This window comes from Panicum hallii, chromosome 9 (genome assembly GCF_002211085.1).
Source record: "Panicum hallii strain FIL2 chromosome 9, PHallii_v3.1, whole genome shotgun sequence".
NCBI classification, from domain to species: domain Eukaryota; kingdom Viridiplantae; phylum Streptophyta; class Magnoliopsida; order Poales; family Poaceae; genus Panicum; species Panicum hallii.
Genome location: NC_038050.1, coordinates 9,361,148 through 9,380,419, shown reverse-complemented (window position 1 = coordinate 9,380,419; position 19,272 = coordinate 9,361,148). Strand labels below are relative to the sequence as shown.

At 45.7% G+C, this 19,272-nt stretch overlaps 2 protein-coding genes across 3 annotated transcripts; both read left to right on the top strand.

Annotated features, from left to right (window-relative positions):
- The first annotated feature begins 4,595 nt into the window (after nt 1-4,595).
- LOC112876982 (translation initiation factor eIF-2B subunit delta-like) lies at nt 4,596-9,709 on the top strand. Of its 2 annotated transcripts, none has more exons than XM_025941175.1 (7): nt 4,596-5,050; nt 6,034-6,171; nt 6,365-6,723; nt 7,766-8,510; nt 8,603-8,696; nt 8,777-8,831; nt 9,338-9,709. In XM_025941175.1, exons 1-7 carry the CDS (start codon nt 4,669-4,671, stop codon nt 9,398-9,400), a joined length of 1,836 nt encoding a protein of 611 aa, XP_025796960.1. In that variant the 5' UTR covers nt 4,596-4,668; the 3' UTR covers nt 9,401-9,709. The 2 variants fall into 2 exon arrangements, with proteins under 2 accessions (XP_025796960.1, XP_025796959.1); XM_025941174.1 differs by having other exon boundaries at nt 6,031-6,171.
- A 1,322-nt stretch (nt 9,710-11,031) lies between these two features.
- Nucleotides 11,032-18,937, top strand: LOC112874485 (DNA-directed RNA polymerase II subunit RPB2). The gene is made up of 25 exons (XM_025937819.1): nt 11,032-11,540; nt 12,808-13,029; nt 13,101-13,391; nt 13,544-13,741; nt 13,910-13,974; nt 14,055-14,141; nt 14,228-14,348; nt 14,439-14,483; nt 14,568-14,705; nt 14,793-14,865; nt 14,949-15,025; nt 15,113-15,220; nt 15,320-15,436; nt 15,815-15,970; nt 16,060-16,161; nt 16,327-16,452; nt 16,541-16,618; nt 16,693-16,788; nt 16,892-17,007; nt 17,102-17,171; nt 17,247-17,300; nt 17,380-17,523; nt 17,614-17,913; nt 18,121-18,543; nt 18,648-18,937. The coding sequence occupies exons 1-25, from the start codon at nt 11,169-11,171 to the stop codon at nt 18,759-18,761; spliced, it is 3,693 nt and encodes a 1,230-aa protein (XP_025793604.1). The 5' UTR covers nt 11,032-11,168; the 3' UTR covers nt 18,762-18,937.
- The last annotated feature ends 335 nt before the right edge of the window (nt 18,938-19,272 follow it).

Sequence of the window (19,272 nt, the reverse complement as noted above, 5' to 3'; positions counted from 1 at the left end):
GGAAGCCACTTGGGAGAAGGAGTCTGATCTGAAAGAGAAATACCCACACCTTTTCGAGGACCAGGTAAACCTTTAATCTCGGGGACGAGATTCTTGTGAGGGGGGGAGTCTGTAACATTCCATGTGAATATTAGTAGGGTTTGCTTAACAAAAATCGTGAATTTCAAAAACTTTTGTGTATAAATATGATTTGAATGGTTAAGGCATCTTGTTGGGTTGGATTTGTCGAATTGGATAAAACATTTGTGTGAGATTTGAATTTGGATAAGCCATTCAAATTCAAATCTAAATACTAATCACTAACACCCCTACTGGGCCACCAGCCCACGCAGCCCGGCCCAGTCCACTTCCTCCCTTCCCCTTCTTTTTCTCTCCCCGCACGCGGATCAGCCCACGCGAGCCGGCCCAGCCCAGCCTCGCGCACCGTTTCGGCCTCCCTTCCCTTTTCCGCCCGGGGCAGCTGACAAGCGGGTCCCGCTTGTCAGCTTTCCCCTTCCTCCCGTCGCCCACGCCCCCGGTCTTCTCCCGCTCGCCCGCGTCGCCGTTCGCCGCCGCGTCGCGACAGGAGTCCAACCGCCGCTCCCCCTTTTCTCTTTTCTCCCCCGGCCGCGGCCCCGCTTCCCTTGCGTCACCCGGCAGCCGCGCGCGCCCCTGTCCCCGCTCCGCGACAACCCGCCGCAACCACCCGCGCGCGCTCCTCTTTTCCCCCGCCTCGGCCGCCCGCGCTGCCGAGCCCTAACCCTAGCCGCGCCATGGGACCGCCACGCGTCCCAGCACGGACGCCCAAAAGCCCTCGCTGCCGCCGACCCCGAGCCCTAGGGCCGCCCCATAAAACCCCCACGGCCGCCGCGGAAACCCTAGCACCTGCGCCTCTACGCCTTCCCGCCGCCACCGCACGAGGAGAGGAGGAGGAGGAGAGCTCGGGGACGACGCCACCGACGCCGCCGGAGCCGCGGAGGAGCCCGAGGACGACACCGAGCCGGCGACCGTACGACGACATCGACGCCGCGGATCTCCCTGCACGGCAACAACCCACCTGCCTCGCCTCACCGCAGCCCCAAGTTCCCCCTTCCTCGGCCCCTCCGGTGAGGACCACGACCGCCGCCTTGTTCTCCCCCCACTGCTGCCGGCGTGTGCCTCTGGCCGCCGATGAACCCACCGTAGTAGGCCGTAGGATTCCCCTGTCCCTCCGGCCGCCGTGCCACTTCTTCTTGCAGGAGCCCGACGCGCCGCTCATTCCCCCGCTACCGCCGTCGCCCCTCGCCGCCGCGTCGTGCCGCGGGCCCGGAGCGCCGGTGCCCCGCGCACGGCACGGCCGCGCCGCGGTCCTGGGCAGCCAGGCACCGCGCGCGTGCGTGCACGCCCCCGACCGAGCCCAAGCCGAGCTGCTGGCCCAGCCTCGCCACACCCACGCCACGGCCACGCCGTGCGCAGCCGCCTCCGCGACGCGACCGCGACGTCGCGTTCGCGTCGCGGCCAGGTCACAGGGGCGTTTCCCCGAGCACCTTTCGGGCGCTCTCTCACCCGCACACACGCACACACGCACACGCGTCTGCCACACCGGACCCGAGCCCCGCCACACCGGATCCCACCGTCGCTGACGCCTGGGCCTAGCCTGTCAGAGAAGAGAAGGAGGACGACGCCGCCGGCCCGCGCGGAGGAGAAGATGAAGGGACGGCCCAGTCAGAGGAGAAGAAGGAGAAAAAGAGGGCCCAGCCCAGGAAGGAGGAGAAGCCGGTCCGCGGTGAGAGCCGAGCCGAGACAGCCGTGAGCCCAGCCAGCCCTTTCGCCCGAGCCGGCCTGCTGAGCCGCAGGCCGAGCTAAGTCACGAGCCGAGCCGAGCCTTCTGGGCCAACCAAGCCGGCCCATTACCCCTTTCGGCCCAGAAACCAAACCGGGACTTTTCTTTTATTTGCCACCTGACCCGTGGGGCCCGTCTGTCAGCCTCGGGCTGAGGCTGACCGGTGGGGCCCCTTGCCCGCTGACCGTGGACCCTGAGACCGTTGACCGTTGACCGTTGACCGGTCAACGTTGACCGGTCAACGCTGACGTCAGCAGGGCCCACTGCTGACGTCATCACCCGGGACCCCCCCTCTGCTGACGTCATGCTGACGTCAGCATGCCACGTGGCACATCCAGGTGCTGCCACGTGTCCCTGTTCAGGCTTTTCTTTTCTGAAACCCTTTTATTAATTTCAGAAAATAGGTTTTTCCTTAGAAAATTCATAATAAATTATCCGGACCTCCGAAAATTATGGAACCAGTTTCATAATTCATCTAAAATCATGAGCTACCTGTTAGAGTAGGTTTTGTGATGATTTGGAACTTATTTGCAACCTTTTGTGCACTTTTGCACTTTGGACCCTACTCTTACTCGTATTTACGAATAGGACCTGTCCGCGAGGAGCTGACCGACGACCAGGACTACCCGGAGACTCAGGAGGACTTCGAGGAGACGCCAGGTTCACGCCCATCTACGAATTGAACTCCTATTAGGCATATGCTTGTAGTTATGCTATTGCTGTATGTGTATATATATATATGTATATATTTCGAGATAAACCTGCATGGCCTCTTTACGATCCATACTCCTTGTCAACCCATCTTAACTTGTTTATTATATGAAATGCCTTGTAAATCCTTGAAAGTGTATGTGTGGGATATGGCTGGATAGTCTTGGCGTGCGTGAAGTGGTTCTCTTCAGGAGTTGGTGATTAGGGTTTAGCCGGGAGTGGGCGACCTAACTCGATCGTGGATCGAGGGCTTGGGGTGTGTATCTTGGCACACCCTACGGAGTACCTGTGGCGGGTACAATTTTGTTACGTGTTGAGGTGTTTGGGGCACCCGTTAAGGGTGCAGTTGCGGACCACCGTGGTGGATACGCGAGAGACGAAGATGCCCGCTCCGGCAGTTAAGGACCGAGTGAGAGTAACCATGACTTGTGGGACTTTGTAAGCGTGCACACCACTTACCCATTATGAGGGTGGGCCCGGTCCGGACTTAGCAAGCGCGGTACCAAGCCGGTAGGAGGATCGAGTATCAGTGCAGGGGAAGGAGGTGCTGACCTCACGTTCCCCGAGACGCATGGGAGGCTTCACAGTCCCGGGGCGACCTCTCGCGGGAGGATGCGCCCAAGACCCGGGAAAACCGGATGGTGCCGTGGCTCCTATTTCCGTTTCGTAGACCGGTGTTTCGTGCACTAGTCGGCTGATCTCCGGCTAGTGTCGATTCGAGTGGGACCAGGTGTACAACCCCTGCAGGGTGAAAACTATACGTATAGCCGCGTCCTCGGTTATGGACATCCCTACTCCTCTGTTGCTCTTATTAGTTAGTGTTACTCATGATTTCTACCTCCCTCTAGAATTTTGTCCTGCCAGGGGGCAGTTGAGATGCGAGGAGAGGGAGTTCTCGCATCGACTTGGTGGTTTTGGAAGGTGTGTGTGACCGGGAGTCCGGAATGCCGGAAGAGCCCGAGTCGGAGTTGAAAGGAGATGTGTATTCTTATATATATTATATTGCATGCATAGGGAAACACCAAGCTTTACCCTTGAACTCTGTTATACCCGTAGTATAGACCACATAAAGCTTGCATACGGATGGTGACGTGAACCTATCCCATTCCTTGGGGATAGCCTGGTACGATGCAGGATCCGACCCGGAATTCGACCCCAACGACGACGGATGGTACGACTGAGGCCCGAGCTACGCTCAAGTCGCCTGTGGAGGTGGAACCCGAAGATGGAGGACGGCCGAAGACCTAGCTACCGCTATGCGCTTTCTGCTTGTTCGATTTAGCCGAAAGGCTTGTAATAAATTCCGTACTACAGATCCGCTGGATTTATGTAATAATTAAACCCGTGATTGACCTCTTAATGAGCACGACTGTGATATTATGCCTGAAATGAGTTCTGTATGTGATAGCGCTTGATCCAGGGACTATCACGACGATACAGGGAGTCGGATTCCTCGATACGGGAATCCGGTTCATTTCAACATGTCCATGTTTCCAAGAATGCCACGTCAACTATGTAGAAGGATGAAACACCCTCTCTCAGTAGAGAGTTTCATCTCACTATTTCATATGCTAACATACTACTTAAATGCTGCAAATAAATAACCAATAGGATTTACTGAATTGTGTGAAGATGAAACAAAACACTCTCAATGGAGGTTTCACACGGTTTCCAAGTTCTTGGAAATGGGTTAACATAGTTTCATCCTCATGAAACTCCATGAAACTCTTACTTCTTAAATGATGTGCCATGTCATCCAAATTACTGATGTGGCAGGCTAATTAATGCCATGAAACACCCCATGAAACTCCCATTGTGAATAGCCTCGGGACTTTTTTTTGTGGGGTTTGCCTGTTAGAACTTAGGACAACCGATTGATTAACGTACTCCGAAGGGCCCAAACTTAAAATGAACGAAGGCCTCTGAAATTCGAAGACCGCGTACACGACGCCCATGGCCCACGGTCCGGCTGCGTCCACCATCATGATCGCTCGCGCCCAGCCCAGCCCAGCCCCCCAGCCCCCCAGCCCGATCCGCCCGCTCCCCGCCCCCACCCTCTCGGCACTGGCTCTGGCTCTCGCTCGCTCGCTCGTCTCACTCTCGTCTCCCTCGCGTCCCACCCCAAACCCCAACCCGAACCCTCGCCGTCCGCGGTGATGGATCTCCGCCGGCCGCCGCGCTCCTCGTCTGGGGGCGTGGAGCCCAAGATCCGCCAGGTAGGATTCTTCACCCCGGACGCCTCCGCCCCATCCGTGCTCCTCCCTCCCGCCGCCGCGGTCCCGGCGCCGTTGGCGAAGCAGGGGGCTGCCGCGGGGTCGCCGCCAGCGTCGGATGACCTCTCCCCGGGCCGGCTCTCCCCCGTCATGATCCCTCCCCCGCGCCACGCCGATCTCCTGGCCCCCGGCTCGCCATCCCCCGCTGCGGCGGACGCCGTCCTCGCCACCTCGGCGCCGGCGCGTTCGTCCGCGCGTCTCGACGTCGCGTCCGAGATCGCCGACGACGACTCCTGGTCCCGGGCGCCTTCTGCCACGGAGCTAGGTAAATTTTCGCGCCTTGCTCTATGACCACTGATGCGATTGCCATTGCTTTGGGGGAAATTGAACTGCTCGACAAAATGGGGACAGTTTATGCTGTCATGAAAAATAAGTTAAACATATGAGCTTCTCATTTAACCTTAAAAATAGGAAGGCACATGACCATGCCATCAGTAATTCAATAAACTAAGCAAGCATGTGATATCAAATGGCTCAGTGAAATTGGGTACTTTTGGTGTACTGTTTTCAGCTCTGAATCGTGTACAGATGTTTGCCGAACTGACATTAATGTTCAAACAAATAGTTTGTAGCTTTATATATAGTCTTCTTAACGAATGCCAATCCTTGAAATATTTTTGAAAGAACTCAAAAAATGAAATATTAGTCTTTATGACTTACATGCATAATTTGAATGGGATTGCACCAAAGCCATGCCGAGGGAGGCAGTGGCGGAGGTAGCAGTCTACCGTGCATGGAGTTGCTGCTTGCTCCATGGTGACATGATGAGGGACAGCTGCTGGTCTTGTCCTCACTGCCAATTCTCCCATAGGTCTTCCTACTGCTGGGTGCTAGAGCCTAGAGTGAGGAAGCAGCAGCGTGATGTTGGTTTGAGTGTCTCACGTGTGGTGGCATGGCAGCGATAGAGCCAGGGGATCTCACTACACCTTACCAAAGCAGGCTTTGGTATGACAGTCAAGAGAAGAGAGTAGGGAGCAAGTGAAGAAAGATGTGTCTTTTTTTTTAAAAAAAAATGCAGACTTAACCATTCAAGCTGAATGGGATGGCCTAGTAGGATACCACATCAATGAAAAACTGTCGTGGCTTAAGATAAAGGTTATCACACATGCTTGAATGAAAATCAGTAAGTTGTAGGGCTGTTGTTGTTTATATGTTTATTTTGGCTTAATATCAGTTACATACTTACATTTATTTAGAACATTACTTCAGTTATTTTATTTATGTGTGAACTTGTGTCTATTTCAGAAGAAAACAAGCGTGGTTTGTCTGAAATACGGAATGAAGGTGCTCCGGCCTCCATTCCACAGAAGCAGAAGACTTCAAAGGCAGAGAGGCGTGCTATTCAGGAGGCTCAACGTGCTGCTAAAGCTGCTGCGAAGGAGGCAGGTAATTGCACACAGCCTCTCAGCCTTTTCAAGTTTCAACTGTTTCTTTTGGGTTTACTGTCATAGTGTTTGGCAGTTGAGGATGTGCTTACGAATATATTCAACTTTATTATGATCTTGTACGTATATAATAAGCATAGCTCCCTAGTCCCTATCATGATTGTTGCATTATGTTGGATTTGCAAATAAATCAGGAAAATCTGCCGGCGCTGCTTCTGCGGCTGGTCCTGTCACTTCCAAGCAAGCCAAATCAGCAAAAAATGCTCATAAGAAAGATCTGCCCCAAGCTGCAAGTACAGTTGCTTCTGAGAAGAAGGTTACTGAACGCCTTCCAGAAAGAGAAAGAAAGTTAGATGCCCCTCATCCCCGAATGCAGTTTGATGATGTGCATAAGGTGGAGAAAGCAAAAAAACGTGCAGTAGTCAACCAATCAGAAGCTCGAAACAGGGTTGAATTGTTTAGGCATCTGCCTCAGTATGTGCATGGCACTCAGCTTCCTGATCTCGAGTCAAAATTCTTTCAACTTGAACCAATGCATCCTTCTGTATACAAGGTAACTGTTATGCTCTTAAATACTCATACACTTATGTGTTCGCCGTATAGAATGCTCCTATTCCAGATCTCAAGTAGGACTTTATTGATGGCCTGTTCTTCACCCACATAAAATCTTCATGCACTTATCACTATGGTGTAGGAAGCTAAGTAAAAAGGATGCAGCATTTGGTTTACAACGTACGTGAATCTTCTGTGAGATATTTAAAATTTGGAAATACTCACATTAATTTTGGAACTCTACATATATGAGGATAGTTTGTGGATAAACGTAATCAGTGCAGTCTTATTACTTCAGTTGTTGAATCACCATACTCTCCTAGTCCTAAGAAATTCGTTGCTTGGCCGAAACTAAGCCATCATCAGCTTGTTTATCCATTAACTGAGCCAAATTACAAATTTTCTATTCTACATGCTGGTGTACCTATACCTACATTGTGTTGTGTATACACTTCATTTTTTGTTAAAAAAGTTCATAAGTTTTGATCACGCTAAATACTTACACCCAAAGATTTTGCATAAACATGTTCATCTGCCCTCTGTACAAAAAAATACTAAAGATAGCCTTTCTAATACTAAATATAACCTTTCTCTGCACAAAAGATAAGCCTTATATGTCATTTTTGGTACAGTGCACTCATGACTTTTCACCTGATGCACATGTATTAATTTTTCTTGAGAACTGTTTGAAAAGGATATTTGCACAAAACTAAGCTTGGTGTAAATAGCAGAATTGCATTTCTCATATGAGCATCTTTTTGTTGCACACTGTCGAATTCTCACAAATTTGTTTCATGAGATCATTGAGCACTTTATGAACTGCAACTTTATCTAATGTTTAATGGTGTATGGTGATGCCTGCTTATTGCTGAACACTGGTCATAAGATACAGTTTAGGCCAGGAAAAACTAGACTGCAGCCTTGCAAGGGCAAGTGATTAGATATTGGTTGTTCTCAAAAGTAAACGAAGTAGCTTACAAAATTAATTTATTGACCATTTTGGTTGAGCCTAAACGACTCATCTGGGCTGCACTATGTCTCAGGTTGGGCTCCAATATTTGTCTGGTGAAGTATCTGGTGGCAATGGTCGTTGCATAGCAATGCTTCTTGCATTCAGAGAGGCAATAAAAGATTACACTACGCCTCCAAATAAAACTCTCAGCAGAGATCTTACTGCAAAAGTCAGTAGTTATGTGTCATTTCTAATTGAGTGTAGGCCTCTTTCAATTAGCATGGGCAATGCTATTAGGTTTCTGAAGAACAGGATTGCCAAGCTACCACATACATTGTCAGAGTCTGAAGCTAAAGCTAGTCTTCAGTCTGATATTGATCGTTTTATAAATGAGAAGATAATTCTTGCAGATAAGGCTATTGTCAGCCATGCCATCACAAAGGTCAGAGACAATGATGTCTTGTTGACATATGGATCATCATCAGTTGTTGAAATGATTTTGGATTATGCTCATGAGCTTGGGAGGAAGTTTCGTGTTATAGTAGTAGATTCTCGTCCAAAGCTTGAGGGACAGGAATTACTGCGAAGATTAGTGGCAAAGGGCATCAACTGCACATATACACACGTAAATGCCATCTCATACATCATGCATGAAGTTACAAGAGTCTTCTTGGGTGCCTCCTCAGTATTGTCAAATGGAACAGTTTATTCTCGAGTTGGAACGGCATCTGTGGCTATGGTTGCGCACGCGTTTGGAGTTCCAGTTCTGGTTTGTTGTGAGGCATACAAATTTCATGAGAGAGTGCAACTTGATTCTATATGTGCTAATGAGCTTGGTATGGATATTTTCTTGTTTATTCATTGCAAGCATATTTTTGTGATCAGGCCTAAGAGCTACTTGACAGTTGACATGAGTTTTCTTACTCAGGTGACCCAGATGTCATTTTGAAAGTTCCTGGGAAGGCAGAGGACCATCTTAAGAATTGGGCAGACAATGCAAATCTCCAACTTCTAAATCTTACGTATGTTTCTTAATTCTGTATATCCACCATTTCTTCTGGTAATATTCCCTACGATGGAAGTAATTGTGTATATCTAATAGGTACGATGCAACACCTCATGACTATGTGTCGATGATCATAACAGACTATGGAATGGTAAGATATGCTTCTTGCTATAATCAGTCTTCTACGTATTTTTATAATATCCAACAGACTGGGTAAAGGTATCTTTTCAACAGAATGTGTCTTGTTACTAAAGCTCTAATTATTAACAATAGAATGCATATCATTTTAATCAGTGACTCGCGAATCTCTTCAACCATGCAAACAGTTTGATTAGCTTCAACGAGTTCTTACTTCTTAGTAGGGTACTAGGGTTACACTTCTGTATACATAGGTTACATTTAGATTAACCATTACATTTGTGTATCCAGCATCTTCTCCATAGTGTTGTGTCTTTAACATGCAATTGTGACACTTTATGCAGTTTTTATGGAAGCAACTTGAAACTTAGGTAGAATCAACTAATTTTTGGCTGCTAAATTAGTTTAGCTGATCATGTTTTTTAGCACCAAACTAATCTGAAGTTGTGTAGGCCGTGCAATTCCAAACTGCGAAATCATTAGGTCAGTTTGATTAATGGGGTTGTTTTGCTGTTGCAGCTTCCACCCACCAGTGTACCGGTCATTGTGAGAGAATACCGCAAGGAGCAGTTGTGGATATAAATTCACTGCAGTCTGCAGTATGTATCACACTGACGGCCTGAGAGGTTTTTTGTTTGCTCTTGTTGCCTTGTTTACCATAATATGGTTCATCCAGTTTTGCGATCACCTGTGTAACTTGTAACTCCATGAAGGCTGCACTCTGACACCCATAGGATGATACTGGGCCTCTTACATTTCTGAGTTGATGAATGCCATCTTTGAGTACTATTTCCCAAAATTTTCTTCATAGTAGCACACATCCAAACGCTTGCCAATTATTTCAACGGAAATGCCAACTCCAACCATGGAGAATGCTGTATCGTGGACTTTGACATGGTCTCAGCTGCAAAATGTTGGTTGCTAATTTGTATTTGTAATGTGCTTTCAAAACCTGAAAGTGAAAAATGCTGCTTGCTGCTTCCAGGTGTGGTAGTTTGTAGAGTCATCCATTACTGGCGATGTTGAGTTCAGACAGATTGTACTTTTTTATTCTGAGGACAAGCGCTCCGGTAAGCTGGTATGCAGAAATCGCCTTTGATCTTTCACTGAGCTGCTGGCTGTGGGTTTGACCTTTGACGGCGAGGAAATGTGCACTCTGCAGACGCCACTGACCAGCGCCTGATTTTCCTTTTGCATTTCTCTAATGCCATCAGCGATATCCGTCGGATGCGTCTGGCCGGCGTTGAGTCTGCTGCCTCCGCCACCCTTCCAAGCCTGGACCGGCAAAATCCCCGAACCCTGAATGGTAGGCGTGATTGGCGATGGCGTATCGTCAAAAAATTCTTCTAGATTTCAAGGTCGCAATCTAGGGGGTGTTTTTAATTCTTTTTTGAAGATTTCGTTCCAACAGAACTAATACTAGGGTTAGGTTAAATGTCATCAAGGATTATGAATTTTAAATCTTTAAATGCCTGCATGCTTTATAATGAAATGGAGGGAGTACAGTAGTTTGAAGATTTTAAGACAACAGTTTATCATTTATGCAAACAACCCCCACCGTCAATTCCCCTGCAACGTCAACTATGTACGGGGAGTTAGCATCAAGCTATTTTGTTTTCAAATTTTTTTTGCTGAGGCCTTCGATTAAGTGGTGGTTTCCATAAAAAAGAATTAAGTGGTGGTTGCAATTCTTAGAAATAACCAAGTACTGTGAAATATGGTACAAATACTCACGTGTGTATTAACATGAATATGCACTTACACCTATAAATACATAGACATCCTATCATCTTGAACATCTTACTATCTTGAGATGATTGATAGTTATCTCAATGTAGTCATGCACCTCACACAACATACCGAGTCTAAGATTTGAACCTAGATCTAATTAATATGTTTCATAATAAGAAATCTAACCAGTCAAACTATGCTCAGTTTGCTAAGCCTGCTCAAAATGTTTGACGCCAAGGCGTGCTCAAATTTTGGTTTAGCCGTCTAGGGCCACAAACCAAACGAACCCTGCCGGTGAATTTGAACAGAGTAAAAGTTGGCTTAATCTAACTGGGCCCCAACTTTGACCTCTCTCGAAAAGCCCATGAATCCATCCGTTCTTCCAGCCCGGCCCAAATAAACCCCGAATTCCCCAAGCCGACCTCGCCTGCCTCGGGTATATTGCGATCCAAATCAGGCAATCGTTCCCAATTTCAGTACCCCTCCGGCCTCCCCACTTCGCCTCGCCCCCTACCTCTTCTCCTCTTGCTTTCGCGAGAGGCGGCTGCGGTTCGCCGATACACAGACTCCCGCCCCGACCCCGCGCGTCAGCCAGCACATTCGGGCTAGGGTTCCGGCCATGGAGGACGACGAGTACGAGGAGGGGATGGAGATGGGTTACGGCGGCCACCACCAGCACCGCGGCGGCCACGCGGGGTACGCGGAGGATGAGGATGAGGTGGGGTACGGCGGCGGGGACGCGGACGAGATGGACGAGGACGGGGACGGGGACGGGGATGCCGAGCAGCGGGACGAGGAGGAGATCACTCAGGAGGACGCCTGGGCCGTCATCTCCGCCTACTTCGAGGAGAAGGGACTCGTGCGCCAGCAGCTCGACTCCTTCGACGAGTTCATCCAGAACACCATGCAGGAGATTGTCGACGAGTCCGCCGATATCGAGATCCGCCCCGAGTCGCAGCACAACCCCGGCCGCCAGGCCGAGTTCGCCGAGGTTGTTGCCCCACCCTGATCGATCCTAGCAAGCGTGGCTTGAATTTTTTTTCGCTATTTGCTGCTGCTAGATTGGGCGATTAGGGTTGGGGGAGCGTGGTATGTTGTGGCGTCTCGGTAGCGACGGGCAGGGCTCAGCACTTAGCCACCCTTTTGCTAGTCACCTGCTTGATTGGATGCACTTAGGGTTTTGGAGCTGGTACAAAAGCATGCCATTACTGCTGTTCAATTTTCTGTCTGCAGGGAGAATTTTGCATTGATACGTCCAAGCCCTAAACCCTGACATTGGTGGTCAATTTGGAATCTCAGAGGGTGGGATTGTTCGGTTCTGTGTTTAGACTAAATTAGCTTCTGCAGTTTGCTTGTTTGATGCGGTGGGGAATGCTTGAGTTTTAACAAGGCTAGCACAACAAGAGGCTAGAGTGAGTTTTGTACATTGAACGAGGACGTTTTTAGTGATTGTCACTAGACATATATGGAGTTGATCTTATGATGAAGGTAGCATATATGTGGAGTTCATCATAAGGTTCTTGGGTATCGCACCACTTGTAATTATTTGTTTGTGAAACTTCCTGATGTGATGTACAAATAAATTAATGGATAATGGCAGCTGAAGTGCTTGCAAAGGAGAACACAATCCACAGATTAGCATTGATATTTTCTGTGAAATCAATATATGATGTTAGCAAAGCACTCGCAGAAAATAAATAAGTTAACTGAACTTTTTGAATTCTCTTAGAGAAGTCATGTGAGACATGAGTTGGATTTACGGATCTTTTTGCACAGAAGCACTCACCAGCAAAGACAAAACATCTTTATGCTAGGGTGGAAAGTGAAGAGAACTAAACATTTCTCCTTTTCTTAGTAAGTATGAAAGATTATAAAGTGAAACTTGTATGAAAATGTTCTAGTTGTATTCTGAAATCTTTTGATGGCAAATTCAGCAGTTGTCTTCACTAATTGTGGGGCTACTGTGCAGATCCAAAATCTTTAAAGAGAAAAAAGAATAATTTGATCATAGCAATCTGATGTTTGGGTCATTTTAATCATCACAAAGTCCTAGAAATATAGCATGATATTCTTTCTATATGTGAAAAGTATCCATCCATGACGAAAATAACATGTACCAATACAATTTCATTAATAGCTCTTCTTTTAAGGCTTAATCTTCCTGATTTCATGTTGTCTCAGTGGAATCCGACTTATCTAGTTGTTTATCCTTTTACCATTCTCTTTGTGACTTATGATTCCATTATGTTCTTCATTAGACTCTGCACAAGATCAGCTTTGGTCAAATCTACCTCAGCAAGCCAATGATGACAGAGGCTGATGGAGAGACAGCTACTTTGTTTCCAAAATCGGCAAGGCTCAGGAACCTAACATACTCTGCGCCACTGTATGTTGATGTATCATACAGAGTAATGAAGAAAGGACATGACTGTGAGGAAGTTACAGAGACTTCAGATTATCCAAAAGTGTTCATCGGGAAGGTGCTGTACTTAATATGAAGACAGTTTTCACAATTGTATTGTTCACTCCTCAACCTTGTAATAACCTGCAGGTTCCAATCATGTTGCGTTCTAGTTACTGCACACTATATCAACAATCTGAGAAGGATCTGACTGAACTTGGGGAGTGTCCTTATGACCAAGGCGGTTATTTCATTATCAATGGAAGCGAAAAGGTTCTTATTGCCCAGGAGAAGATGAGCACCAACCATGTCTATGTTTTTAAGAAGAGGCAGCCTAATAAATATGCATATGTGGCTGAAGTCCGTTCTATGGCTGAGAACCAGAACAGGCCAGCCAGCAGCATGTTTGTACGGATGCTTTCACGAGCAGGAGCAAAAGGGGTTAGTGACTTCTTATAAGTTTTTTAAAAATTAGTGCTCAATAAGTGCATGTTCAAGTAGCTGTCATCCTGTACAATTCAGGGTACAGTACTGCAGTGAGGCCAGCTGGTCTTATGAGATGTTACATATGTGATGTGTTCCTTGTACTGCAGGGTTCATCCGGTCAATATATCCGTGCTACTCTGCCCTATATTCGTGCAGACATTCCCATTATCATTGTTTTTCGAGCATTAGGGTTTGTTGCTGACAAAGATATTCTGGAGCACATATGTTATGACTTCTCAGATACACAAATGATGGAGTTGCTACGCCCATCCCTGGAGGAAGCTTTTGTCATTCAAAATCAACAGGTACTTGTTCAGCTGCTAGACAGGTGGAAGTTTGTTCTGTTTTACTTCAACTAGTTTCGTTTGCTTGCTTCGAGCATGTTGTTTTATCATTTGTTACTTGTGGCACGTTTTGAACCAAACTCTTGCTTATGTTTCTTCTTTTAAAAGCTTTAGTTTGATTGTTCATAGGTTGCTCTGGATTATATCGGAAAGCGTGGCGCTACAGTTGGTGTCACTCGAGAAAAGAGAATTAAGTATGTCGAGCAAAGAGTTGACATTATATCACTAGAGTTTTGAGTAATAGTTGCTAATACTCCTATTTTTCTATTTTCAGGTATGCAAAAGAAATACTTCAAAAGGAAATGTTGCCTCATGTTGGTGTTGGTGAATTCTGTGAAACTAAGAAGGCATACTATTTTGGGTACGTGCTCCTTGTCTGGTTGCGAGGCATCTGCAAATATTAATTTCTACTGAAAGTAGAGGGTAATTTTCTGTACTGTTTTGCAGATACATTATTCACCGCCTACTGATGTGCGCTCTTGGTCGAAGAGCTGAGGATGACCGGGATCATTATGGCAACAAAAGGCTAGATCTTGCTGGTCCATTGCTTGGTGGACTGTTTAGAATGGTTTGTCTAAATATACCAGAATGTTGGAATGGTGTTGGTTCCTTTTTCTGGATTAGTCCTGACTTTGGTTTTTTCTCCTGCAACTAACAGCTTTTCAGGAAGTTAACAAGAGATGTCAGATCTTATGTGCAAAAGGTTTCATACTGTCTAAATTATGAATCCTCCCCTCTTCCCAATTAGTCATGGTAGTTATTAACTCCTCTTCTTCCTTGATTCTAGTGTGTGGATAATGGAAAGGAAGTTAATTTGCAATTTGCTATAAAAGCAAAAACTATTACCAGTGGCTTGAAGTATTCCCTTGCTACTGGAAACTGGGGACAGGCTAACCAAGCTGGAACCAGAGCGGGGGTTTCTCAGGTGTCTATTTTTCTTGATCACTTTATGATTTAAAGCAGTACTTATGACTCATTTAGTGAAAAATTGCTGATCTTCCTTCTTACAAAGGTGCTTAATCGCCTGACCTATGCTTCTACACTATCACATCTCCGGAGGCTGAACTCCCCCATTGGGCGTGAAGGTGGATGTTACAGATTTTATATCGTAACACTTTCTTCTCCTTGAAGACTTGATTTTAAAATTTTGTTCTAATCTTACCAATAGGTAAATTGGCAAAACCCCGCCAGTTGCATAATTCTCATTGGGGAATGATGTGTCCTGCTGAAACACCAGAAGGACAAGTAAGTGTGGTGTCCTAACTCACATTTTCTTAATCAAAGAAAGTTCATTATTCAGTTGTCCTATAATTCCATGTGCCTTGTGCACAGGCTTGTGGCTTGGTTAAAAATCTTGCCTTGATGGTATATATTACTGTTGGTTCTGCTGCAAATCCAATTTTGGAATTTTTGGAGGAGTGGGGCACAGAAAATTTTGAGGTTTGTTTTTTGTATCCTTCTCAGTGTGCAGATGCGATTTTATTTTGTTATACCTTCTATTAAAACATTTTGATTTACCATGTGACCTATTTTCTGCAGGAGATATCACCGGCCGTCATTCCGCAGGCTGCTAAGATTTTTGTCAATGGTTGCTGGGTTGGAATTCATAGGAATGCTGACTTGTTGGTGAAGACTCTTCGGCGTCTAAGAAGACAGGTTTGTTTCATGCTTTATTGGTCTAATTTCGGTTTTAGCTGGAAATTGAATGGCAAATTAGATGAGTCTTAAAGATAATCTAATTTGATACAGGGGTTACAAAATGTTCGGTCATTTACCCACTAACTTGCACATGCTTAAACCACTGATTAGGGGCAATCTATGCACAGTGTTGTTATCATATGCAATTCAAAATTCTTGTAATAAGATAATTATTTACTGCAAATTTGCTCTCCTGCGCGTTCGAGGAAAATATTATTTAGTGCAAATCTTGTCTGCTTTAGTAGGGTATATGCATTGACATGTTAACACATTACAGGTTAAGGATGCAACTCAGAGGACTTTAAGATCTCAAGTTTGCTTGGTTTTCATTTTCAGATTGATGTCAACACTGAAGTTGGTGTGGTTCGTGATATTCGTCTTAAAGAACTTAGACTCTACACGGATTATGGTCGCTGCAGTCGTCCGTTGTTTATTGTTGAGAACCAGAGATTGCTCATCAAGAAGGCGCATATCCGAGCATTACAGCAAAGGGTCTGATATTGATCATTATGTGCTGACTTGACTTTAAACTTGCATGTTTTTCTGATAAGCTTATTTTATCCTGTTGTCCACTTATCCAGGAGACTCCTGATGAAGGTTGGCACGAATTAGTCTCAAAAGGATATATAGAGTACATAGATACTGAAGAAGAGGAGACTACCATGATTTCCATGACCATAAATGTAAGTGAGATATGCATGTGTATCTGATTGAACATCCTCTGAAATCCTTCTGTGTGCACCCATGTAGATTCTTCTAGTGGAGCAACCTTCGCATTTGATTAATAGCTCTGCCCTTTTCCTTCTATATTCACTTTCACCTGCTGATGCCAATGAAATAAATTTCAGGACCTTATAAATGCAAGACAGAACCCAGAGGAGGCGTATTCTGAAACATACACACATTGTGAGATTCATCCTTCATTGATACTTGGTGTTTGTGCGTCAATTATTCCTTTTCCTGATCACAACCAGGTGAACCTTCTTCCGGAATGTTCCAGAGTTAGTGTGCTACAACCTTTTCCCCTCTGAGGAGGTCTCATTTTTTCCATTGATAATGCAGTCACCTCGTAATACATATCAGTCTGCTATGGGAAAGCAAGCCATGGGAATTTATGTCACCAACTACCAGTTAAGAATGGTGAGTATAGCATTTGTTTGATTTTATTTGCTTGTTGATATGGTTCTGAACCTTTTCCCACCATCATGATTCAGGACACATTGGCCTACGTTCTATACTACCCACAAAAGCCTTTAGTTACTACACGTGCTATGGAACATTTGCACTTCAGACAATTACCAGCGGGCATTGTGAGTGAAAATTCCATCCTTAACCGCAGGGCACGCTTTCTGTATGTCATGTTTATTTCTATTCTATGTATTGATTGATCCATTGTTTTGGTGATTTGTGTAGAATGCAATTGTTGCCATTGCCTGCTACTCTGGTTATAACCAAGAAGATTCAGTTATTATGAATCAATCTTCCATAGATCGTGGGTTCTTCCGATCACTGTTTTTCCGCTCTTACAGGTATAGTGCGAATTGTAAATTGAGCTGTGCCACAATGCAATAGTCTAGTTCTTGACTGCTGCTTGTAATCTAATGGTTCAAACTCCACATGCAGAGATGAGGAGAAGAAGATGGGGACACTTGTCAAAGAGGAATTTGGTCGCCCAAATAGGGAGAATACCATGGTGTGTTTTCTAAATTATTTTCCTTTTCTTTTTTGCTTCTCATGAGGCTAATATTGTTCTAACATTTTGTTGAAGGGAATGCGCCATGGGTCATATGATAAACTAGATGATGATGGCCTTGCACCACCAGTGAGTAGAGAACTTCATTGCTGCAGGCTTATCTTTATCTGGGGCAATGCTGATCGCATATGTTTAATTCATGTATCAGGGAACAAGGGTCTCTGGTGAAGACGTTATTATTGGGAAGACATCTCCTATTCCACAAGATGACGCTCAAGGGCAAGCTTCTAGGTACTCGAAACGCGATCATAGTACTTCTCTGCGTCACAGTGAAAGTGGCATGGTAGATCAGGTTAGCAGTTTCTCAACCTTTTTGTATTAGCAGGTGGCTGTGATGAATTTGAAATTGACAGGTTTACTAAGGCTGCTGTATTCCGTACAGGTTCTGTTAACAACAAATGCTGATGGTCTAAGATTTGTCAAGGTTAGAATGCGATCAGTTCGCATACCACAAATTGGAGACAAGTTTAGCAGTAGGCATGGACAAAAAGGAACTGTTGGGATGACTTACACACAAGAGGACATGCCATGGACAATTGAAGGCATCACACCTGATATTATTGTGAATCCACATGCTATTCCATCCCGTATGACTATTGGACAGCTGATTGAGTGTATTATGGGTAAAGTTGCAGCTCACATGGGGAAGGAAGGAGATGCAACTCCATTTACTGATGTTACTGTAAGTGTTCTTTCTGGAGACTCTTCATTCATGATTCCTTCCAAGACTTTTAGTTATTCTTAAGAAAAGACTGAATTCAAGGGTTATGCAAAACTTGATGGTGGTGATGATATTTGTTGGGGCCTGTGCTGTGCAAAACTTGCAATAGAAAACTGGGGGATTAGCTATCTTAATTTTGTGATCTTATTTATTTTGCCTTGATATCAGGTGGATAACATCAGCAAAGCTCTTCATAAATGTGGTTATCAAATGCGTGGATTTGAGACCATGTACAATGGTCACACTGGAAGGAAACTGACAGCTATGATTTTTCTGGGTCCCACATATTACCAAAGACTCAAGCACATGGTGGACGACAAGATACATTCAAGAGGTCGTGGTCCTGTTCAGATACTCACCCGGCAACCAGCAGAGGGGCGTTCACGTGATGGTGGTCTCCGCTTTGGAGAAATGGAAAGGGATTGCATGATTGCACATGGAGCAGCTTTCTTTCTGAAGGAAAGGCTGTTTGACCAGAGTGATGCATACAGAGTCCATGTGTGCGAGAAATGTGGTCTCATTGCAATCGCCAACCTAAAGAAAAATTCATTCGAGTGCAGGGGCTGCAAGAACAAAACTGACATTGTCCAAGTAAGTAGAACTGTCTGTTATCTTGAAACAGCTTAGTTGACCGATGTGTCAAACTCTTTAACTGCTGGTTTAACTGATTCAATAAAACATTACCCTGTTGACAGGTACACATACCCTATGCTTGTAAGCTTCTGTTCCAGGAGCTCATGGCGATGGCCATTGCTCCTAGAATGCTCACCCATGATATCAAGACAGGGAAGGATCAGAAGAAACGGTGAACCAGTATCCCATGGGATGCTTAGCTGGACCTCTTCGTTCTAGGGTGCTATATTGGTGGTTTCTACAATGTGATCTTTGTATTGGCTATAGTCCATGTTGAGGAACTTCTGTGCGGCCATCTCTTTTCTGATTTCGACTTCGGTTCTTCACGAATGACGAACAGGGCATTCTTGTCTCCATGGGTTATCATGCCTCACTCTACGGATGTCTCGGATCTACTCTAGCAAGCAAACGGCGTATGAGTTTTAATTAATTTTGTACATTAGAAACTGACTCACCTGGTAAAGGGACTGCCCTTGCAAGGCTGTCTAAAGGACTCGTGTGCTCCAATGTACTATTCCGTGGGACTTCAAAGATTTGGGAGACCTTGCTGTAATTTCGATGTTGACAATTGTATGGGCCACTGGTGGCGCTAGATCAACAAGTAAAATCAGTCTATCTATGTTTAAACAGGAGAATATTTAATCGGATCGTTGTGTCAATTAATCAAACACGCAAGATGGCCTCGTT